Source organism: Theropithecus gelada, unplaced genomic scaffold (assembly GCF_003255815.1).
Source record: "Theropithecus gelada isolate Dixy unplaced genomic scaffold, Tgel_1.0 HiC_scaffold_15987, whole genome shotgun sequence".
Classification (NCBI taxonomy): Eukaryota; Metazoa; Chordata; class Mammalia; order Primates; family Cercopithecidae; genus Theropithecus; species Theropithecus gelada.
In genome coordinates, this window is record NW_020257754.1 from 1,590,712 (window position 1) to 1,616,234 (window position 25,523).

Consider the following 25,523-nt stretch of genomic DNA (forward strand, 5'->3'; position numbering starts at 1 on the left):
GAATATATATACACACACAAGAATTATAGAGGCAAAACAGAATATAAAATTATAAAAACAATGTATTGTTCTTGTAAGTACAATCAAATTTGAGGTAGATCTTAAAAATTAAATTATATCATATCTTTATTATACCCACAAAATTTTTTATTTACTATTTACCCCAAACATACATTTTTAATACACAATTTGTACCTCATTTTGAGGACTATTTTTTTAATTGAAGCACCGTAATCCGCAAGTAAAAATTAAAGGAAAAATAAAACAAGGTATCTAAACTGTATGAGTAGAAAGTATAATGGCTCTGTGCTTTTTTATGTAACTATTGATTTGCTACTTGTCAGAAAGATTAAATAATGTTTAGAGTAATTTTGAATGTTTATTATCCTAATATTTACTTGCTTCATTTTAGCTAGTAGAATAAACATTTCATTGTACAGTACAAAGCTGAGCAGAGATTTACACATGGGTTTATAGGTATAAGATAAGTGTGATCCAGTCCAAGATGTTAAGAGCAGCACTGTCTTGGTATAATTCATTCGATCCTGGTATTCTCTATTATAAATTATTATGTTCTTTAAAAAAAATCCTGATTAATAGAACCTTATTAAGCAGTTATTTGAATCCCTGATGAGCACCCTGAAAAAAACGCAGAGACATATTAGACCTGGAAATCTCGGGAAGGGAGAAATAAAGAAATGAGCACCCGTTATTTGAATGTTCCAGAGAATATCTCCTCTTTAGGGCATGCATCCCCCTTCTAAATGTTCATATGACTTGAATTGGGAGACCAGTAGTCATGTGAGGAAGACACTTTCCACAGTACCCTCCACACTTGCCGAAAAATCTGGTTCCATCCTGAAAATTGGAAGAAGAAATATAGAAGAATCTTATACAAGCTGATATCTGCATGCAAATAGCAGAAAAAGCAAATGCTTTGAATCATATGGCTAAAATCATTAGAGGTTTCCTATAAGAATTGCATTGGAGGTCAAAGATCATACCCTTTTGATATTGTTTGAACTGGTGGACATGGGAAAGTTAAAGGATATTAGATAACCTGAGATTCATTTTAGCTAATTGAATATTATATACCATACTATAATTTAGACAATTTAAATCTCAATTAAGATTTAAATCCAATCCACATATTTCAATCTCAATCCACATATTTTTCATCTAGGTCTCTATTTGCTTCAGTGAGTTTATTAAAACCTCTCCCAATTTGCTATCCAATATTTACATAAATTTACATAATGTTCTCTTAGACCAAATAAAAGAAGGATATTGTATAAACTTGACTTTAAAGGTATATAATTCATATTCTATCCCATTTATTTCAAACATCTCATGGAGGCATGAGAAACACACTCTGGAGAAAAGTATAGAAGGTGGTAAAATGGAGAAAAAAAATTAAAACTGGGCTGAAAGTAGTCATTAGAATTAGAAAAGAACTAAAATGGGAGATTGTTCCACAAGCAGAGCAGTTCACTGAAGAACAGGTGACAGAGGTGGGCTGAAGCGGGTTGGTCAGGACGTGATAGATGCACTCTCGAGATGCCTTACATCTTTAGGTCTAAAAGTGAAGACTGAAGACATTTCTAGAACACGACACAAAAACAGGTTGAACTCCTATCATATCTGGAAAAGGTAATTTTTTTAAATCTAAGGGAGTAAAGATAGAGAAGAAAACTGTAGGTTCTGGGGACATTTTGAGATGGAAGAATGTTTTGAGAATGGAAGCTTTTGAAGTTACCTTTTCTTTCTAAAGCAATTTTAGCTCTGGAGAACCTGAGTACACAGAGAAGGGAAAGGCAGTAAAATCTCAGAGCTGAATTATTCCCTATTCCCTCTGTTGTAGTAAGAACTCAATCTTCATTAAACTTATTGGCAAAGGAAAATATGTTTGCATTTCTGTAAGTATATCTGGATTTTACCAATCAGTTTCACACTGGGCATCAGATCTCAAGAAATAGTTATGTGCAACCTTTTTTATTGAGATAGAAGTTCTCAATGAAATAAATAATGAATTAATATTTAGAATAGAAGTTAATACAAACACAACTCTTTTGTTAAGTAAAGCCCAATTTTATCATCTTCAGAAACAGAATGTTTTAAAGGCTATGACTATCAGAATACTAAGTTTCATTTATGAGAAATATTTATATAAATAGGAGTATAACAAAAATCACTTTTATCATAAGAAATAAAAATCATAAAACATTAGAGTATACAGAAGTTGTTGCTGGTGCTAATTTATGTGTAATATAAGTGGGAACACATATAACCTAGATCCAGATTTACTATGGGCAGGGCTATGTTATCTAAGACACAATAACCGTGAGTAATAGAAAGCGTTTCTTGAAGTGTACATGTTGGAACACCATACCTGCAGAAAATTAAGTGGATTCTATTTGGATAATATGACATGTGCTATAGTTATAATAATTATATAAATAAACTATACAAATAGTTATAACTATATATATATATATAAATACTACATGACAGTCTATATTTTTACAAATAAAATAACAACGTTATCTAGATAAAGACAGGAAAACATGAGTACAACATAAATACATAATCCTAATTATTGAAAAAACTGTGAAGAATATTTGTTAAATGACAAGGGTCTCCAACACCACCCCCATCACTAAAACAGTGAGGGAAGAAAACAAAAATTAACACTCATTTTGAAATATTAAAACCTGTAAACCTTCAGTAATTAAAGTATAGTAAAAAACATACCTTTTTTGAAGACCTGTATTTCAAGTCATTAGCTCCAACTTGAGATAGACAAAACCTATATGTCCTAGCATTTGGCAATTCATGTTCAGACATCTATAGCCCATATATGGATTCATAAGTATACAAAACCTACACATGCACATTAATACAAATGAATCCTGTTTCATTTCATAAATTGATGTTGTGCTCCATTATATATAATCTACCCATTATATGCAATAACTCTTTAGTCATCAATTTCATACAAGTTTACATTTAAGGTAGAGAGCCTTTAATGCTAGTTCACAGCACGGAAGTATTTCAAACAGGCTTTTTGGTCCTGCAGGACTTACCTCTGATCTCCGTATGCTGACAGAGGTATAACTCCCCTGAGCAAGCCACTTTGCTGTGTTGGATATCTTCATCCCAGTTCCTGCTAAGTTAATGCTAAACTGTCCCTGGATTGTAAATAAAACAAACAAAAATAGATGGAATTTATAAATACTTAAGAATGCTCTTGGCTAACAACATCTGAACAGGAATTATATAAGGATGGACTCAAAATACTCTTCAAGGGTCTTTTATAAAATGAAGGAATATCGATATAACCTTACTGTAAAGAAAATGAACCAGTTAAGGACTTTGAAAATTGATTACAAATAAGTCTTCTGAATTGCAAGTGACAACTGAATTAATACTATATAATGCTATTTGTGGAGAAGTAACTCTGCCCAACTCCAGGACTCTATGATTTGACCACTAGAGCTAATGGTCCTGTAGAAATTAGTAAATCCTGACAGAAGTAGCGTTCATGGGGACCAATATTTGCTGCACTTTAACATTTCTACACTTTCTATTTTTGACCCTTCATTGCTAACTTCTATGATGTTTCACCTATTTGACGTGTTTTCCAGAATCTCTGTTATTGCCCCATTCCTTTTGTGATAAGAATATTACTTCTTAACTCACCACACAAAACTATCTAACATAATATTATTGTCCTGGCAATTATATCCATTTTAAACACCAAAAACGGTGTTTAGATGTGTGATGCCACATGGTTTACACACATTATGGTGTGTGGGTCCCCTATGAGCTTTATGATCTAATTCTTTCCAAGTACAGGACCATTTTTATGTCAAAATATTTCAGACTATCTTTGTTAACTATTAAATTGCAATGTTAACTGAGAAAATGTGTGATTAAAATAGGTAACACTTGTGTCACATGTATATAATTTTACAGTACAGATTTAAACATTGAAAAGTAGAACTTATAAACAAGTTCATTCTACTGACAATGTTTGGTATGCATATAGATTCAGAACAATATTAAGACAGTCTTCAATTACATCACAATATCTCAATGGCTTAAGACTCATGAATCTTTAGCAAGACTGTGACGAAACACTGGATTTTATATTATATGAATGAAAATATTATCTTGTCATAAAAGCAAAGTCTAAATAAACTCTCTCTATATAATGTGAATTATTAATATTGCTAAAACAATTAGATATCAATTTAGTCATTAACTTGGATTTCTTAGCAATCTTATATTGTATATTTCTCATTTAAAAACAAATAAAGATCAAATATTTGTATAAAACAATGACAATAAATGGAGAATTTTCCATTGCAGAAATAATTAGTTTTAGATAAATTTCAAAGACAATTTATCATATACAACATCACTTGGTTATGAAATTTAGAATATGAACTCTATGTCAGCTTCATTGCTATATTCCCAGAGCACAGAACAGGGCCTAAGTTCTCAATAAGTGTTTTCAAATGGATGAATTAAGTGCAGCATTAAAAACATTAAATAGTAGTATTATAAAAGTAAATACACAAATACATATATAAAACTCTTCAGACTCTATGATAATGAATGACACTAAAACTAGACAAAGTAGTATTTTATGTTCACAAATATTTGAATAAAAAGAATTGATTCTTAGGATATATTATTCCATTTGATACTTAATCAACCTGATACAGGTTTTGCACTGTATCCCTCCAATCTCACATTCCTTCTCAGATAGGCTTTTCACCAAATAAAGTTATTAAAAAATGAAAATATATTCTATCATGTAAATTTCTTGTAACCAGATGCTCCTTGAGTGCCCGGATTGGACCATGCAACCTAATACCGTTTTTCCATTCTTCCATTTGTTCTCTACCTCCTTGATCAATATGCCTTAAAAATATTCAAATGTATATACACTAGAAGTAAAAGGAATGAATCTGATGGACTACCAACAGCCTTAGGTGGTCATTAACACAATTAGTTGAGTCTAGAACTATTGATTGTTCCATTTCTCTGGACTAATTTTCATGAGCTTTATTTCTGTTCTTAGTCCTCACTTTAAAAACTACATAATACGATCTCAAAAAAAATGGTAAAACAATTATCTGAAATTTGGTATGATGTTGACGGAGCTGAAAATACATCTCACTCATTTGTTCAAAATTAACTGACTGGCAGAGATGGTGTCAAGTACCATAAGAGTTCAGACAGATCTCACTCTAAATCTGTCAAGTGAAATAGCATATGTACCTAAAAAAAGTAATTCAATGAGAGAACTATAATAAATAAGTGAATAAATGTGTTAATTCCAATACTTCATTTAAGATTAAAATTTAAACCTCAAACCTAATCTTTAACCTAAAAATTGTTCAACATATGAGGTCTCTCTATCTCTCTGTCTCTCTCTCTCTCACTGTCTCTCACTCCATACATGCATATGTAGTGTGAAATGTCAAGAGAGTAGATACGTAGTATGAAACTTATCTCCTCTTCTACCCTCCTGACATTTTGAAGAAGCAGCCACTACACAAATTAAAATTTCAGCAGCCAAATCACAAATGGAAGGTAATATGATTCAGAAGACCTAGGAATTCAATAAATTGGAATGTTTATTCTTGAGTAACTGGCTGTGTCAAAGAAAAAGGTAGGTATGGGTATAAGATAGAGGAGAAGTATATAGATAGATGCAAGTTTTAACGTTTCACTTCTTGGATTGACTGGTTGGTTCATGTGTGCTCATTAAATAATTATGTTTTAAAGTTTTTAAATGTACTGTACACATTTTATTATGTATGTACTCTATAGATCTAATATGATACCAATACAAATTTTCTACCCAGAATCTTTATAGATACAGAGAGTTGATTCTAAAATTTATAAAGAAAGGCTATGGATATAAATAGTTGAGATAAGCTTACAAAAGAAGAATGGAGCTGGAGAACCCATACTACTTTAACACTTATCATAAAGCTATCCTAATCAAGACATATGGTGTTGGTGAAGACAGACACATGTAGATCAAAGGAAAAAAAGACCCACATAAATATGGCCAGTACTTTTGACAAAGGTAGAAAGGCAAATAAGTGGAGAAAACATTGTCTTTTCAACATGTGGTGTTAGAACAATTGGGTATCTATATGTTTTTGACTCAGATGAAAAATTAAGTCTATAAATCTCCCAGACTTAATACAAAATTTAATTCAAAATAAATTGTAGGTCTAGGTGTAAAGCATAAAACTATAAAAAGTTTTTGAAGAAAACTTCCAAAAGGAGAAAAATCTTAGTAATTTGAGTTTATTTAATGATTTCTCAGAAACGAGTCTAAATGTACAGTCCATAAAAGAAAAATTTGACTTTATTAAAATCGAAAACTGCTTGGTGAGAGATACTTAAAAGAAAGAAAAGACAAGGTTTGGACTAGAATGCCGTATCCAACAACAGACTTGTATCCAGAACATATAAAGAGCTCTCGAAACTCAACAGTAAGGAAACCAACATCCCAGGTTTTAAAATGAGTAAGACTTGAAAATGCATATCACCAGCTGGGTGCAGTGGCTCACACCTGTAATCCCTGCACTTTGGGAGGCCAAGATGGGTGTATCACCTGAGGTCAGGAGTTCAAGACCAGCCTGGCCAACAGGGTGAAACCCTGTCTCCACTAAAAATACAAAAATTAGCCGGGTGTGGTGGCAGTCGCTTGTAATCCTAGCCACTCAGGAGACTGAGGCAGGAGAATTTCTTGAACCTGGGAGGCAGAGGTTGCAGTGAGCTCAGACTGTGCTGCTGCACACCAGCCTGCGTGTCAGAGCATGACTCTGTCTCAAAAAATATATAAATAAATAAATAAATACTTAGAAATGAGCATAAAAAGACAAAGGACATAAAAAGAGAGCAGGGGTAGTAATGTTGATAAAAGACAAAGGAGAATTTGAGTCCCCAATCATGAAACTATGACAAGGAAGTGCTGAAAGTAATAATCCACAAAGAAGACATAACACATAACAAATATTATGTATCAAATCATACAGCAACAACTTTTATGAAGCAAAATCTATGAGATATGCATGGAGACACAGATAAGGGAGGGGACCACCCCTCATATTGTCTTGTGCCCAATTTCTGCCTCCAAAGAAAGAAGAAGTAAAAACTAAAAGGCAGAAATGAAATCCACAGGCAGACAGCCCGGCGCCACACCCTGGGCCTGGTAGTTAAAGATCGACTCCTGCCCTAATCGGTTATGTTATCTATAGATTACAGACATTGTAGAGAAAAGCACTGTGAAAATCCCTAACCTGTCTTGTTCCAATCTAATTACCATTGCATGCAACTCCCTGTCACGTACCCCCTGCTTGCTCAATCAATCACGACCCTCTCACGTGGACCCCCTTAGAGTTGCGAGCCCTTAAACCAGACAGCAATGGCTCACTTGGGGAGCTCGGCTCTTGAGACAGGAGTCTTGCCTATGCTCCCGGTCGAATAAACCTCTTCCTTCTTTAATCCGGTGTCTGAGGAGTTTTGTCTGTGGCTTGTCCTGCTACACAGAAACACCCTAATAATAGGAAAAATCATTATACCACTTCCAGTAACAAGAGAGATCAAGTGAACAAAAGGACATGATTTAAACAATGTAATCGAAAGGGTAGATCTTATGGATATATATTAAACTCTACACCTTGATAATAATGAATACATATTCCAAATATCTCACAACTGACTTTTAACATTCAAACTGGATGCTGGCCATAACCCACTGACATTAGCCAAATATGATTATTTCTCTTACTTTTATGTAATTACCAACCAGTTAAAGAGATCCACATTACTTTTGTTTTTAAAAGTTTTTGTGGCTTTGCAAAAAGTACAAAACATTTACTTTACTTTTGACATATGCATTCTAAAGTCACACCACACTCCTTAATTTCATCTCATATTGCAATGTGGCAAAGTTTATTTTCCCTAAAAAGTGCCATATGTGTCCATACTCATTTTAGCGTTCCTATCCCAGACTATCCTGTCACATGCAAACACAGAGGATGTGGGTTTGATGAATCCCAAACAACAGTATAAGTTCTGTGACATCAAACATCTGGAGAGTATTCATGCAGATGCTGTGTAACATAACACAGAATCTGGTTTATATATTGACAGAACATCTCCAAAAATATTGGGCAGTTTGTATTTTTGGTAACAGTAGCCTCAAGCAGATAAATACAGGCTGAATATAGAAAGGCACAGCTCCTTTTGACAGCATGCGTCTATGCCCAATAACATCTAATTTTGGAAATGGAGCGTTTCTGAAATTTGCGTTTCAGAAATGCCTAGAAAACCATGCAAGGGAGACATCTCGCCCCAGTGGGCAGGAAGAGCATTTTATTACTGGTTCTGCCTATGACTTTCTTAAGGATCTTGGACAGACTATTAACATGGAATGTCTGTTTCTTCAGTTATAAACTGGGTAATCTCAGTTTACAGCTATATAACTTTTTCAAGATCTTATAGGGAAAAAAGGATTACAGAGAAATTGGAGAAACGGAGTTAGAAAGAAATGGAAATAGCTATCTTATTATTTAAAAACCTGATTGTGCAAATATCTCATTCAAATTTCATGTACATGAAGAAATATTTTATTTGTAATAATTGGGTTTCTGTTCAGATATTTCCTATAAGGAAAGTTCATTAATAAAATAAAAGAAAATTTGATTCCATTTGACAGTTATATGATTTACTTGTATATGCATCTCCTGAGATTTTCTTCATGTCTCATTGACCAGACCTTTCCCAATTCAACGAGTAATGACAAGGACCAGATTTCCAGAACTGGGTGACCTTTCCAAAGTAACAACATTTGTTAGGCCTTATATTAGCAGACTAGGTTCCATTGTCAATTTACTTATCTCTAATTACATCAAATATATGACCAGAAGGCATAGCTTAAAAGGAGGATGGGTTGTTGGACAAGTTGACCAGTCTTGAGATAGGTTAACCATTGTAGAATGTATAATCGCCATTTAAGAGGGTTGGAATGGATGTGTCACCAACAAAAGACATCTACATATCAAGGAAAAAACTGTTTAGAATGTTAAAAGTTTTAGATTACACATCCTGGACTTAAGAACAGGTATAAAAAGAGACAGTGCAGGACTTCAGGAGAGGAGGGGCTCAGCAGGGAAAGGACAGTCCTGGGAAGGGAACTGAATAGAAAGTAGTAGGTCAGAGTCACCATGTTAGAGGTAGGTATTCATCACCAATATGGGTGAAATAGGGAATTGGAAAGAAGAATGGACATAAATAGAGCTAACCAGCCTCAAAGATTGAATGAGAACATAGGATTCCTCTGCAAAGTTGCCTGCCTTTAAAAATACAATCATGTGAGGAAGCACTTCTAGAATGGTGATGTGAGGAGCCCATGGACACTCTCTCCAGTGAAACAAACACGACTGGTGAAAATTATGACTATAACCACCACTTAAAGTCTCTGAAATTTGTTCTATGGTTATATGGAAAAGGGAGAAACATTTATTCAAGAAAATGTATTAAATCTAGGTAAGAACAGTGAGACTCTGTGGCATCTGAAGCATGGCTCACCCTCTTTTCCTCCCACCTCAGCAAGATGATCGTTCTAATCATGGTGAATGCAGTTAAGGATATAGGACTCCATTCCCCTCCAGCTCCCTGTTAAGGCTATGGTTTCTCTTTGAGAGGGGCAGGCCACCAGCATTTCTCATTCCACCCAGCTCTGTACTGCAGAAGTTGAATTATAGGCAAAAGTAGCTAGAGTCTGAAGCTCCCGTCTTCCACCCGGTCCCTACTCACAGAGCAGTCAGTCCACCCCAGGCATGGTAGATCAAGCACACTAGGCCTGAAATGTCCCCACAAAAAATCATTGGTAAGGCAGACACGCCATGCTGAAAAGGTCAAAAGTCAAGAAGACCAGGGATTACTGCCATGACTCAGCACTCCATTTATACAGCAGGGGTGTTACTCTGAGGAATGGGCCACTGTCCCTGTCCCCAGATCCACAGTATTGCAGAGCTTCTTCCCAGGGAGAGAATCAAGTTATAAAAATAGGAAATTCACTAGCTTTTCCTATTGTGACTGAGCTTATTTGGAATAGAACCTGGAGAACTTCAAGTCTAGGTACTCTATGGAAAAGAAGATTTTAGTGGTGTGTTGTTAAGAGGAGGGTAGTAGCTCAATGAAGGCAAATGGTAGATAAGATTGAAGTTTAACAGAGAGAACCAGAGAATGAGGCAACTAACAAAGGCTCTTCTTGGGGACTTTCCTGATCTCAGAGACAGACTATAAGACTAATTGAGGTCATGGGGTCTCAATTTAATTGGATCAGATTATGGAGTTATTTGTGTCCCCAAAATATTGTTGAAAGAATAGGGAAATTGTCTAGCAATGAGCGGAGCTCTTGCTAAGCATCCTATCAGTAGAGACAGACCATGGACAAACTCAAAACAGTTTCAGGGAATGAGAACTGAAGAAAGCCCAGCTAAGACCATTGTTATCTCTGAAGGAGAGGAGCATCACGGTCACTGTGCATGCCCAAGACTGTGCCCACTGAGGAGCACCATCAAAGGCTGCACACTACAAGAGAAATAGAATTCACTGAAACAGTTCAGTCAGGTAATTAAAAAAGAAGCAAACAACAACCATAACAAGAAGCCTCAGAAGGGAGGGTGAAATCAGTAATCACTGTTGCTAAAATATAGTTACCTAAAATGTCCAGTTTTCAACAAAATTTATGAGGCATACAAAGAAACTGGAAAGCATGATGCATACACAAGAAAAAAGTCAAGAAAAACTTCCTTTGAGATGTATCAGATGTCAGACTAAGCAGACAAAGACTTCAAAGCAGCTAATACAAATATGTTCAAAGGACTAAAGAAACCACGTTTAAAAAAGTAAAAGGAGGTATGATAACTGTGTCTCATCAAATAGAGAATATCAATAAAGATGAAGATATCATATTTCACAAAGAGTCAGAGGAAAACTCTGAAGATGAAAAGTACAATAATCAAGATTAGAAAATTCACAAAGGGGGCTGAAATTGTCTACTGGATCTAGTAGAATTGGCAAACTTAAAGGGATGTTAATGATGCAGTCTGAAGAACAGAGAAGAAAAATGAAGAAGAAAAACGAACAGGGCCTCAGAGGAATGAAAGGACACCATTAGGTGCACCAACATATGCACAATGGAAGTACCAAAGGGAGAGAAGAATTAAAAAGAGCAGAGAATATATTTGAAGAAATAATGACTGAAAATTTTCCAAAATCAGTGAAACATATTAATTTACCCATCCACGAAGCTTAGTGAACTCCAAGCCAAGTAGACACAAAGAGAGGCACATCAAATATGACACAGTAAAGATATTGAAAAACAAATACAAAGAGAAAATCCCCAAAAACACCAAGAGAAAAATGACCACATCCATGGAACCCAATAAGATAAAAGCTGACATCTATTATCTACTTAGAAGTCAGAAGGCAGTGTGATGATATATTCAAAGTGCTGAAAATAAAATCTGTGCATCAATAATTTTTCAATAAGCAAATCTATCATTCAAAAAGGAAGGCAAAATAAAGACACTCCTAGATTAAAAAAAAAAAAAAATGAGAGGACCTCTTGCTAGCAGATCTACTTTACAAGACATACTAAAGGAAGTTCTTCAGGCTGAAATCAAGTAACACCAGACATTAATACAAATCAACACAAAACAATCAAGAGTACTGATAAAGGTAATTATGCAGATAATTATAAAATACGCTATAATTGCTTATGTCTTCACTTTTCTTATTTTAACTGATTTAAAAGCAATCGTATAAACCAAGGTATATATAATTATATTATTGACCTGTAATGTATAGACGTGTAACATATTTGACGATAAGGGGACAAATAAGAGAGGTGGAAGCAAAGCTGTTTTAGAGTTAGGAAATGACACAAGATGATAAGTCAAATCCACAGGAAGAAATAAAGAGAACCAGAAATACTAAATGAGAAGGTTTATGTAACCAAGTCTATGAATATATAATTGCTCTATCTTCTCTCATATTATGTAAAAGACATAAAATTATTTAAGTTAATATAATAACAATATGTTGCAAGTTTGTTGCCTTTATAAATGGTATATGTGTAACAAATATAGCAGAAAAAGAGAAGAAATAGGTCATTTATAGTAGTACTGTCTTTATATTTCACTGGAAAGATAGGAATGTTCAATAGTAAAATGTAAAGTACATTCTGATAAGACATATACTGTAAGCCTTTGAATAACCACTAAGAAAACAATTCAAAAATAATGAAAAAATTGAGGAAATTAAAATGTTACCCTAGAAAACATTCACTGAATAAAAAAGAAAGCAGTAGGGAGGAACAGTTGAACAAAGACAACATGAGACATATAGAAAACAAAAAGTAAAACGGCAGATGTAAATCCAGACATAGCAATAGTAACGTTAAAGAAATCCAAACAAAGGCAGTAATCCAACAAAATACTCTATAAGAGACATTCTTAAGAGCCAAAGATATAAATAAGTTGAAAGTAAAGGGATGAAAATATATATAGCAATTCTAACAGAGCCGAAGTGGCCACACTAATATCAGATAAATTAGACTTTAAAACAAAAACATTACTGTAGATAAAGACAAATATTTTATAATAAAAAGGTCAATATGTTAGGAAGTTATGACAATTATATATTCATGTACAACAAAATCTCAAAATAAATGAAGCAAAACAAAGTACATAAAAGATTGAATTGAGAAATAGACAATTTAAAAATAATAGTTGTAGAATTTCAGCAGATAGAACAACTAAGCGGAAGATCAACAAGAAAGAAAGAGTTGAACAACACTATAAACCAATAAGGTCCATAGTCTATAGAACACTTCATCCAACAACAACAGAATGCACATTCTTCCCAAGAATGTATTGAAGATTTTCCAGGACAAACTATATGCTATACCATAAAATAAGCCTCAATAAATTTAAGTAAATAAAATAACACAGAGCGTGTTTTCCAGTCACAATAAAGGTTGAAATCCAAAAAAGAAAATTTGGCAAATTTACAAATACGTAGAAATCAAACTCCACACTCTTAAATAACCAATATATCAAAGACATAACTATAGATAATAGAAAATAAAATAAATTAAAGGAAACACACAACATACCAAATATTTTGGGATGCAACAAAAGAATTGATTAAAGGAAAATTTATAACTATAAATGCCTATATTAAAAAGGAAAAATAATCTCAAATCAATAATCTACCCTTTTACCTTAAAACACTGGACAAAGAAGAGCAGAGGATTATAATGGGATACTATGAACAATGTGTGACAACCAATTAGTTAACTTAGATAAAACAAACAAATTCCTAAAAAGACATAACTACCAAAACAAATTCAAGAACAGCAAAAATTTGAATAGATCTATAATAAATAAATAAAGTAAACTGGTAATTAAAACAACTTTCACAAAAAGCCCAGGCTCAGATGGCTTTCCCAGTAAATTCTACCAAACATATAAAGAATACATTTTTCACAAACTCTTTCCAAACGGTACAATAGGAAAAAATATGTCCCACTACATTCTATAAGGCCACTACTTCTGTGATACCAAAACGAGACAGATATCACAAGAAAAACAAAGATACAACAATCTCTCCTACAAATATGAAATATTCTTGAAAAATACTAGCAAACCAAATTTAGCGATATATGAAAATAATTATACACCATGACTAAGTGGGATTTATCACAGGAATGCAAGATTGTGTTTCAACATACAAAAATAAATCAGTGTGGTAACACTCTATCCAGTAATGGACAAAAACCACAGGATCTTCTCCACAGAAAATCCAACATCCTTTTATAATAACACTTAAGCCAGAAACAGAAGGACATGTCCTCAACCTGATCAAGGATATCTAGAAAATACTCTTAGCTGACATACTTAACATACACATGAAACTAACATACTTGCTGCTGAAGGACTGAATGCTTTTTGCCTAATATCAGAACACAGGGATGTTCACTCTTGCCACTTTTATTCACTATTGTACTAGAAGCTGTAGTCAGGGCAATAAAACAAGATAAAGAAATAAAAGGTATCTAGATTGAAGAAGTAAAATTATCTTTATTCGCAGATGACATCACTGTGTATAAAGAAAATCCTAAGAAATCTACTGTTACAACTAATAAATTAGTTCAGCAAAGTTGCAGAATACAAGATCAATCCATACAAATAAAGGTAAAAATTAACGATTTATTTGGGCCCCAGATTTGGGTTCTCCTTACCAACAACTCTACCTGTCAAAGCCTTCTTACTGTTGAGCTGGAATCTACTGCCCTATTAATGCCTCCTGGAGGAACACACATGACCTCATTCCTCTTTCATGGTATGGTAGTTCTTTAAATATGTAAAGATCATTACAATTATCTCCCACTCTTTTCCTGGCTACCTTCTCCATTTTCCTTAGCTGACATGATTTAAACCCTTCTTTCTTTCCTATGATCCCCTCCTACTCCTAAGTAGATTGAAAATGATCTTTTACAGATAGAAATTTTAAAATAACTGTAATGTTTCAGTATCAAATAAAAATAAATCCTTCCATCTTGCTATTTTGTTTTGTAACCTTATGACTATATTAGGTTGTTTATAAATCACTCCCTGCTCTAAAGGAGTCATACTGAACTCATGCTGGGTGAATAAAACACCTATGTCTTTTCATGTAACATCACCACATTCTGTTTGAGTTTCTGGACCTAAGTTAAGATGTATAGATTTATCCAGGCTTTTATTCATTTCAGCCTGTAGTTCCAGTGTCTCTTGATCTCCTTTAAGTTCTCTAACAGAAAATGTCCTCTCTTCCTAATATAAGCGTAACTTCAATGTCATATGATGAAAATTATAAACAGAATAGTCTAAGAAAAGAGGTCTATGACAAACTATTAACTACTTCTCTTCAAAATCATACAATATAGTAATTACCGCTTGTCTTAGGTAGTAGATTTGATTCATATATTCCATTACCAATGAGTCACCTAAAAGTGCTATATTCATCTAGCTTACAATCCTTCATCTTACCATAAAAATATTGTTTTCATTATCTATGTAAAATCTCTAGTTAAAAATGTGAGAGTAAATTTTCTTCTAAGAAGCATGCTCTATATTGGAAATCATGGAAATGACATAAGAGCATGTGAAGAGAACTCTGGAAATAAAGGATAAAAGCAAGAATAAAAATATGAAAATGTATTCAATATAAATTTTACCAATAATAGACTCTCATTTGGAGGATGTTACAGACCTAGGAAGCTATTAGAACTGATGTCAGCAGAAGTGTATGAAAGTCACATGCTTGTGATCCGTTCCTTTGCCTTTTGACAAATATCTATTCATTTCCATGGACTAAATGGAAAGATGAAAAAACTGATAACATATTATGGAAGAAGAAATAGAATCTGTTTAAAATTATTGTTATACCTTTTAAACAAACCCAAAATTGGCAAAGATGCTTTTCCTCCAAAGATTATCTATGACCTTTGAAACAAAGTGCATATATGAAGCTTTGCATTTCTATTTACTTATGTTTATTGCAATATTCTGGTCAAAAAAAAATAAATGAAGAGAAGCTATAATTTTTTTTCACAATGAAAGAAAATTAATCAAACAAATGTGAAATACCTGTGGGCATCTGACAGCACTGTAGCAATCTCCAGCTGTGGCAAATGGAACGGCATTTCCAAATATTGTTTTGGAAAAACGAAGGTCTGTAGCTAGAAAATAATAAATAGAAAATAGAAAATAATAAATGAAACTCTTTAGCATGGAGACAATAATGCAATCTTTGTCATCAAACACAGAGTTTTCATATTACTTACTTAGTAAACATACATATTTATATATTAATTTTAAAATTTTAAGCACAAATGCCACAATTCTAGTGTATAACATAGACTAGGCTCTCAATGAATAAATTTTGTTTAATACAAAAATGTTCATATCATAAATTTCCCTAACAAATGGCAAGCATATTAGTAATTAAATAGAAGATTTAAAACTAAATAAATGCATTATTACATTTGAAGTCACAGAGTATCTGAAATAGATAAAGTGGGGTCAGAAGCAAAATCACTGGAGAAAAAAAAGGTTATGTAAACATAAATGACAAAACAATAAAACTGAATGCTTATAGACAGCATATATAAAAATTCATTTAGGTAATTCATTTAGGTAATTCAAAATCTCTCCACAGAGAAAAATCTCTCCACAGGAAACCAGGAAGCTTTCCATGGTTTACCAGACCCAGCTTGTAACAAATAGTGAGAGCCAACTGTGTGCATCTCTTCCCAAGCCCAGGTACAATGAGGTCATGTTGGTAGCTTATGATTGGTCATGGCGGGAATACATACACAATGTATATATTTGTGCCTAACACCACAAATCAGACTTTTTCTTCCCTGGATAACTGGTCGTCATTCATCTGCACACCACTATCTAGTTGTGGCATTTGTGGGTTAGGCTGGGAAAGATCAGAGACACAACTTTCAAAGCATCTATTGTTACTATCTCCAAAAGCATGTCAATCAACAGCCAGTTTCATCAGCCAATTACACAATGATGACTCATAAGTATATATGCAGTTCATTTGACTCTGATGAGTTACAGAACATATATCAAACTCCTATTAGGCATCATTACTTGGATGACCCACAGATATCTGTCATTTAACATGTTCAAAGCTAAATGAATTACCTTTTTCTCCAAATTTATTTGCCCTGGTCTATTTCCCATTTCACTAAACTGTATTACCATCTGTCTTGTTATTTTAGAAACCTTTCTAAACATTCCATGTCACTAATTCCCACACCCCTTCTATCAGAAAATCCTGTAGTGTCTACCTCTTTAGTATTTCTCAGATGGGTATCCTGACCCATGTTTCCAGTACTCATCACTTTTTATCTGAATTGTTACATTAGCTTCCTATTCATTTTTCATGGATACAATTTGTTCTGCCTCCAACCAACTCTATTCCTTCCCCTGCATATGCCTTTATGCTTTTATTCCAATGGCTCCTATAACTTGCAAGATAAAATTCAAATGGATAGTTTAGTATACACTGTTCTTCATGATCTGCTCCCTGCAAACTTCTCTAATAAGCTACCATCCCCCAACCTACATTTGATTTATGTTTAGACAAAACTAGACTGCTTTTTATTCTCTGATACCAGCAAAATGCTTCTCCCTTCCATGCTTTTGTTCATGCTTCTCCCTCCTCCTAAAACTCATTTTTTGCCACTTTCGTTAACTCAAAGTTGTCTTGAGATTGTTCAAACTATCTGTTCCTATAAACCTCTTGAGAAAAGCAAGGACTTTCAATTCAACAGATACTTATTTACAATATATTTTGCATTGGGCAGTATTATAGATATTGTGAACACAGCAGTGGGTGAAACAGAGGCCAGTGGAACCTGAGTCTTACCAGGAAGAGACAAGTTATAAAACAAATATTACAGTATATTAGGGGTGATACTTGCTATGGAAAGAAAATAAAGCAGAGAATAGAATGGGGAGGAAGAGAATTTAGTGGTAGAGAGTGGTTCTGGATGGCCTTATTTAGAAGATGAATTTCAGCAGAGACCCAAAAGAAATGAAGGAGTAAAACATACAGACAGCTACAGATGAATGTTCCTGGCAGATGCAACAGTAAGTGCAAAGGCCTTAAGATGGGGGCATACCTGGTGTGTCCAAGGAACAGCAAACAGGCCACTGTGTCTATAGTAGGAGTGATGAAGGGGGTCGGGGCAGCAGAAAACTGAGAGGGAATAGAGATGGGAAGGTCATGTTGACTTTTGTTGACCAGTGAAAGGCACAGTTCTGTCCATAACAGCATGCACATTGAAAATTCACCTGACAGAAGTTGATGCTGAATTACATGTGGGTGTGGAAGAAAGGTAGAAGTTGAAGGTGTTGCTAGGTTTTAGCTAGACTAAGTAGACTATTATTGGTGGCATTTACTGCAGTGGTAAACATTTGGGTTTGAGGAGCAGGTTTGGCAGGAAATATTAGAAGTTCAGTTTTGGATACATTGAGTGTGACATGCTTATTAAACATTCATATGAATATGCTGAGTAGACAGTTGGATTTTGGAGTTTAGGGTAGCAGTCCAGGTTAGAAATGTGCATTTGGGACTGTCATTTAACAGGTGGTACTTGAAATCTATAAATTTAATGAGATTCCCAAATAACAATTGAATCCTACAGCTCCTCAACATTCAGAGTTGTAGAAGATGAAGAACAACTTGCCAAGTCGAGAAACTGAGAAAGATAGGAGAAACAGGGGTCAAGAAAGGCGCAAAACCACTAGAGGATGGTGTCCTGGTATACAAATGCTGCTGCTGAATCATGTAAGATGAAAAACAAGACTTTATCATTGAATTTAGGGAAACAGGTTATTGACGACTTTGATAAGGACTGTTTCCTGAAGCGATATGAATAAGAGATTGATTAGAGTATAGCATGGGGAAAGAGAAATTGGAGAGTGCAAATTATAACTCATTTCAGAAATTTTACTATAAATGAACACAGAGAAACTGGACAGTGGCTGGAAGGGTAAAAGTCAAAATTATTTGCTCATGATTATGATGAAAGAAATAACATGTTTCTCTATGAAGAATTTAAATGATTCAGCAGCAGAATTGAGGATGTGAGGGAGATCATGAAATATGCTGAAATAATGTTCTTGAGTAGGTACAAGGCACTGAGTTTAGAGGACAAGGAGCAGTATTTGCCTTGGATGGGAGCATGAAGAGTTCATCCAGAGTAAACAGGAGAAAGCAAAGGAGATAGGTAAAGATTCTGGTAGGCGGGTAGATATGGCAGTGGGAACTTGAGCAATTCCCTTCTGGTTGTTCTTATTTTCTCAGTGAAATAGTGAGCAAGATCACCAGCAGTGAGTTAGTAGAATGGAGGTATTAAAAATGTTGAAATTCGAAGCTAGAGGAGAAAGTATAAGTTAGAAAAGTAGGAGAGAGAATGGACTAGGGAAATGCAATAGAGTTACTTGGCAGTGCCAAGGATCCCTGTAAGCTTAGTACTCATGGGTTTAAAATGGTATCAGTCAGAAGGGCTGGTATTATTTGCCACATTCAGTTTTATGCTACAAGCACAGAATGGGTAGGAGGTTTAATTTAATCAAGGCTGGATTTTTACTATACAAGTTTGAGGAAGAAGAAGAGAGGAGCTGAAACTGTATATATTTGATATTGTATGCTCTGGGCCCAGACTAATGCCTGGCAAAATGGCAGCTTTGTTAAAAAGCAGCCTAGTTAACAGCAAATAAGCTACTGAGTGCCTATTAGAAACTTAGAGTGCTAATAACATGCTTATAACCATACACATTATTAAATGATAACCAATATTTATACAGCATGTACTCTATCAGGGATGTCCAATCTTTTGGCTTCCCCGGGCCACACTGGAAGAATAATTGTCTCGGGCCACACATAAAATACACTAACACTAAGAATAGCTTATGAACTAAAAAAAAAATCACAAAAAAAGTCTCAAAATGTTTTAAGAAAGTTTACAAATTTGTGTTGGGCCACATTCAAAGCCGCCCTGGGCCGCATGAGGACTGTAGGCTGTGGGTTTGACAACCTTGTATTATATGTAAAACAATGACTAGATACATTACAAATATCATCTCTTAATCATCACCAAATAAGAACAAAAAAAAAAAAAAAAAGAAGGAAAGAAAAAGGAAATGAAGAAAAAACCTTAGTGGTAGTTTCTCATTTTACACATGAGGGAACTGAGGCTTAAAGACATATCACAGCTGATCACCAACATCACACAGCTGATAAATGAAGATGAAGAATTACACCCAGACAGTCTAGAATTTATAATTGTAACCATAGTAACATAATGCTTCCACACTGTAGTAGATGGCGGATATTCAGTAAATCATAGCCATTATTATTAATAATAATGGTTCATAATTATATGACTATAATTTATATATTATGTATTCATGCATATGCTGTCTTAAATTTTTTTCATTGCTTTCTATGACTTATGCACCATGCTAGGCACTGACGATTCAATGGCAATTGAGATGGAGCCTCTGCTAGTGAAATGCACTTTTTTGCCTCTTCATGTAGATATGTAACTTTCAAGATGGCAGGCTGCATTTGCCTGGTGTATATTAAGTTCTATAAAGATGTTTTGACTTGATTGTATTATAAATTATTTTCTAGAAAAGCAATATGATGTATAATCTAAGGTCTGTGGTAGGACTTTGTTTTCCTTAATGCCAGTTACTAATTGTATGAATGGAACAAGTTGCTTAACTTCCATATTACTTATAACATTGTGATGTAATATCTGCCTTAACTAATATAAGAGTGTTAAAAAGGTCAAATGAGATAATGTATGGGAAAATACCTGATAAATTATCATTTGAAACTAATTTAAATGATTACTTTAAACCCTGCAAAAAGGTTCCACAAGTAGACTGAGGATATCAACTTTCTTATCCTTAATGTACCTGAGGATTTTAAGGTAGAGGATTTTATCTTGGAAGGGCAGTATCTTACTTGTCACTGTCATTACATTTTTATTAAGAGTCCTCAGCTGGGAGCGGTGGCTGACACCTGTAATCCCAGCACTTTGGGAGGCCACGGTGGGTGGATCACCTGAGATCAGGAGGTCGAGACCAGCCTGACCAACACAGTGAAACCCCATCTCTATTAAAAATACAAAAAAGTTAGCCAGGCATGGTGGCATGTGCCTGTAATCCCAGCTACTCAGGAGGCTGAGGCAGGAGAATTGCTTGAACCCAGGAAGCGGAGGTCGCAGTGAGCCAAGATTGCACCATTGCACTTCAGCCTGGGCAGTAAAAGTGAAACTCCGTCTCAAAAAAAAAAAAAAAAAAGTCCTCATGGTGCATGTCATTGCAGAGGAAGTATGTAGCTAACTGTTTTTAAAAAAGTAAGCAATTTTTGCACAATGCCAGGTCCTTCTCTGTACCCTGGCTACCATATATACCAACATATTGTTAGACATTCATAAGCAAATGGAGGCTTTTTGATTCTAAAATGTAGATTGAGCACTTACTTTTAATTTGCATGGAAGTGAGATCAATTCTTATTTTGCTGAAAACAGTGTATCCAGCAGCTAGGTGTCCATTGTCACATTCGCAGTCTTCCCTCCTACTCCCATTAAAAGGACATTGATATGGATTTTTTAGTCTGTAACAACATTGGAATATTTTAGTATTAGATGCGGTTACTAGGCCATAATGTAGATTATCTTTGGGAATAGAAAAATAAAACACACTCCTGCTCTTCGATATTATAATGTCAACAAGTTAAGAAAGAAGTAAAAATCACTTTAGGTCAAACTACAAAATTCTCAATGAAACATCTAAGAAGAGTTTGTAGAAAAATAATTCAACTGCAATTCTTCTAGCTTTTATTACTGGAATTAGTTTGATTTTATGAAAATGCACATAGTTCTTAAATTCTTCCCTTCTCCATGTCTGACTTCTCAGCCACAGTATTCTTAGTCAATCTCTCTGTCAATATTAACAGTACAGGTTAATATTCAAGCCTTTATTTCTGAACAGGCATTAACAACATCTGGTTTAGGTCCTAACATGTCTACCTGCTCCTGCATTATTTATCTCCCATGTAAGCTATTCAAGTATCACTCTGAAGGCCAGAAGTTCCAATTCTCTTGGAAGATCATGAAAATGTTCAGATAGACCAACACACATCTCATACCTAAAGCCATACACTTCAGAAAAGTTTTCTTCACCTTGGACCAGTGTCAAATATTCCTTAGGGTTCTCCAAGTGCATGTCTGCACAATGAATCTAAAGAAAAAATGTAAACATCTAGAAAAACTTTTTCCAAAGTCAATGATCAACGTTAAAATAAAATAGGAACTGTTTTCATAATACCTTTATTATTCTTCCCTTAATGTTAAGGTAATAGTCACCATCCTTTCTAATGTGGTTTTTCACTTGAATTTCTTTGCAGGTGGTAAATGATTTACCTTCAAAGACAAATTAACACAACTTAACACAGAGCAAATTACAAACACAGCATGAACCTAATCATAGAAATATTGCTACACTCTGAATATCTGACGCTTTGTTTTGTGGAGTGTGCAACTATTACAGATATTTACTTTAACTGAAACTTATTAGAAACCCTTAGGTATTAGGTAGAGTTTTGAAGTCTACTACTTACAGTCATTGGCATAGCATTTCTTTTGAGCACCTGGTTTTAAATGGTTTAAACATAAGTCACTGGACAAACCATGTTTGGTAACGCATTTCACTTGTCTCTTCATTATCCCAATTCCACAAGTCACTGAGCACTGCAAACAGAGTAAAATTTGAAGGTAAACTATATTATGAATCATAAGGCCAGAAAATCCAAGTCTCGTTTTCTTAGACCAGGTATTTCTGTAGCACACTGAGGGTCAGTAGTGGCTAGATCCACAGAAGACACAAAACTATGCTGTTGGCTGGAGACTCCCAGGTGGGAAAAATCCTTAGGCATGAGCCTGAATCTATTATTTCTCAGTTACTGGCTTCTTCTCATTCATTTTGTGCAGTTAGCAATGATACATTGTAAATACTTAATAAACATTAGTCAGTGATGGTAATTAAGACTATCTCATTAAGTTATGTGCTAAGTTTGCAAAGTGATATTTACTTACTTTCTATCAATTCAATTGGAAACAGAATATGATACAAATAACTTTTATTACTCATATGTCATATTTATTTACTTCTTTACTTAACCAATACATATTTCTTAAGCACTTACTCAAAGTGCAAGCCACTGTGCTAAGTCCTCTAAGGAACAGAAATAAGTATGAATTATGGTCTCTGCTTTAAGCAAGTTATAGCAAGCATCAAACAAGAGATAAGATATTTATATAAATAACTGATGAAGTGGTTTTTAGACAATAGTGGTCTGAAGCAACTCTGAGGATCTAATTAGACATACAGATTACCAGATTTCCCACACCTAGAAAGTCTTATTCAGAAGTTTTAAAATTCATAATTATACACTGACCTTGCTCCATTTTCCAAGTTTCCAAGTGGCCAAATGCAAACAGCTGTTAATGCATTTGTAAACCTGAGAGGAAGGCACCACAGGGCATTCTTGATAGACTATAGGCCGAAGTCGATGGAGCTTATGTTTCTTAGTAGATGGGATCCCGGTGCAATATGTAATCCTCTGTCTGTAACTAAATCCACAGTTGTTTGCACACTGAAAAATACATAATTAAAAGAGAAGAAAATGTCATTAACTTTAGCCAGGGCTTAATATTTGTCAGATGCTTAATATACATTATGCTGTGTCATTTCCACAATAATCCTATTTAATTAGTTTCATTTACAGATGAGCAAGCATAGGTTCAGACATGAGACAAGTTTCCCAGAGTTGTACCAACAAATGAAAGAAACTCACATTTAGGCTAGATTTTCTGCCTGTAGTGCCCGTGTGTGTGTGTGTGTGTGTGTGTTTTAATTACATTACCATCTTAACTGTATGAAACTGTATCTCCCAATAGGCACAGCTTTGGAGGAATAAAACATATTGAGGGTCCTTACTGGAAATAAAGGGTGTCTATTAGCCTTAGATCACTGGTAACAATGTATAAGTTAGCACACATGTATCTTCATAGATATAATGTAAAGCCTAATAACATTTGACTAAAATAGGTAAGTGATTTATGTGTAAATTAAAGCCACAATCCAAAAATGGGCAAATAGATTTCTGCTTTTAGCAAAAGTGGAGTACAAAGGAAAAGATTTACCTTATAACTTAAAACAACCAAATCATCTGGAAAAAATATACAAAACAACGGCTTTTAAGAAACTCAACCTTAGATAATAAAGAATAGTAATCCATGACAGATGAGAAACAAAGTGACACTATAAAATCATTCCAGCCTACTGCTTTGAAAAACTTTCCAGAGGGGGTGGAGCAAGATGGCCAAATAGGAACAGCTCCAGTCTCCAACTCCCAGCGCAAGCAACACAGAAGACCGGTGATTTCTGCATTTTCAACTGAGGTACTGGGTTCATCTCACTAGGGAGTGCCGGACAATTGGTGCTGATCAGCTGCTGCAGCCCAACCAGCGAGAGCTGAAGCAGGGCGAGGCATTGCCTCACCTGGGAAGCGCAAGGGGGAAGGGAATCCCTTTTCCTAGCCAGGGGAACTGAGACACACAACACCTGGAAAATCGGGTAACTTCCACCCCAATACTGCGCTTTAAAGAAATGGGCACACCAGGAGATTATATCCCAAACCTGGCCAGGAGGGTCCCACGCCCATGGAGCCTCCCTCATTGCTAGCACAGCAGTCTGTGATCTAACCACAAGGCAGCATGGAGGCTGGGGGAGGGGCGCCCGCCATTGCTGAGGCTGAGGTAGGTAAACAAAGCCTCTGGGAAGCTCCAACTGGGTGGAGCTCAGAGCAGCTCAAGGAAACCTGCCTGTCTCTGTAGACTCCACCTCTGGGGAGAGGGCACAGCTAAACAACAACAAAAGCAGCAGAAACCTCTGCAGACGCAAACGACTCTGTCTGACAGCTTTGAAGAGAGCAGTGGATCTCCCAACATGGAGGCTGAGATCTGAGAAGGGACAGACTGCCTGCTCAAGTGGGTCCCTGACCCCTGAGTAGCCCAACTGGGAGACATCCCCCACTAGGGGGAGTCTGACACCCCACACATCACAGGGTGGAGTACACCCCTGAGAGGAAGCTTCCAAAGCAAGAATCAGACAGGTACACTTGCTGTTCAGCAATATTCTATCTTCTGCAGCCTCTGTTGCTGATACCCAGGCAAACAGGGTCTGGAGTGGACCTCAAGCAATCTCCAACAGACCTACAGCTGAGGATCCTGACTGTTAGAAGGAAAACTATCAAACAGGAAGGACACCTACACCAAAACCCCATCAGTACGTCACCATCATCAAAGATCAGAGGCAGATAAAACCACAAAGATGGGGAAAAAGCAGGGCAGAAAAGCTGGAAATTGAAAAAATAAGAGCGCATCTCCCCCAGCAAAGGAGCACAGCTCATTGCCAGCAACGGATCAAAGCTGGATGGAGAATGACTTTGACGAGATGAGAGAAGAAGGCTTCAGTCCATCAAATTTCTCAGAGCTAAGGAAGAATTACGTACCCAGCACAAAGAAACTAAAAATCTTGAAAAAAAAGTGGAAGAATCGATGGCTAGAGTAATTAATGCAGAGAAGGTCATAAACGAAATGAAAGAGATGAAAACCATCACACAAGAAATACGTGACAAATACACAAGCTTCAGTAACCGACTCGATCAACTGGAAGAAAGAGTATCAGCGATTGAGGATCAAATGAATGAAATGAAGCGAGAAGAGAAACCAAAAGAAAAAAGAAGAAAAAGAAATGAACAAAGCCTGC

General features: G+C 35.2%; 1 protein-coding gene across 1 annotated transcript in view; it reads right to left on the reverse strand.

Moving 5' to 3' along the window:
• Positions 1–596: 596 nt before the first annotated feature.
• Positions 597–25,523, reverse strand: part of LOC112617266 (A disintegrin and metalloproteinase with thrombospondin motifs 20) — a 205,199-nt gene continuing 180,272 nt past the window's right edge. The window contains exons 32-39 of the mRNA XM_025374005.1: positions 23,149–23,346; positions 22,312–22,441; positions 22,020–22,114; positions 21,841–21,932; positions 21,173–21,306; positions 15,741–15,832; positions 3,084–3,188; positions 597–858 (exon numbers count right to left, since the gene is read on the reverse strand). Coding sequence (XP_025229790.1) covers positions 769–858; positions 3,084–3,188; positions 15,741–15,832; positions 21,173–21,306; positions 21,841–21,932; positions 22,020–22,114; positions 22,312–22,441; positions 23,149–23,346 — 936 coding nt within the window. The 3' untranslated portion in view covers positions 597–768. The remainder of the gene's footprint in view (positions 859–3,083; positions 3,189–15,740; positions 15,833–21,172; positions 21,307–21,840; positions 21,933–22,019; positions 22,115–22,311; positions 22,442–23,148; positions 23,347–25,523) is intronic.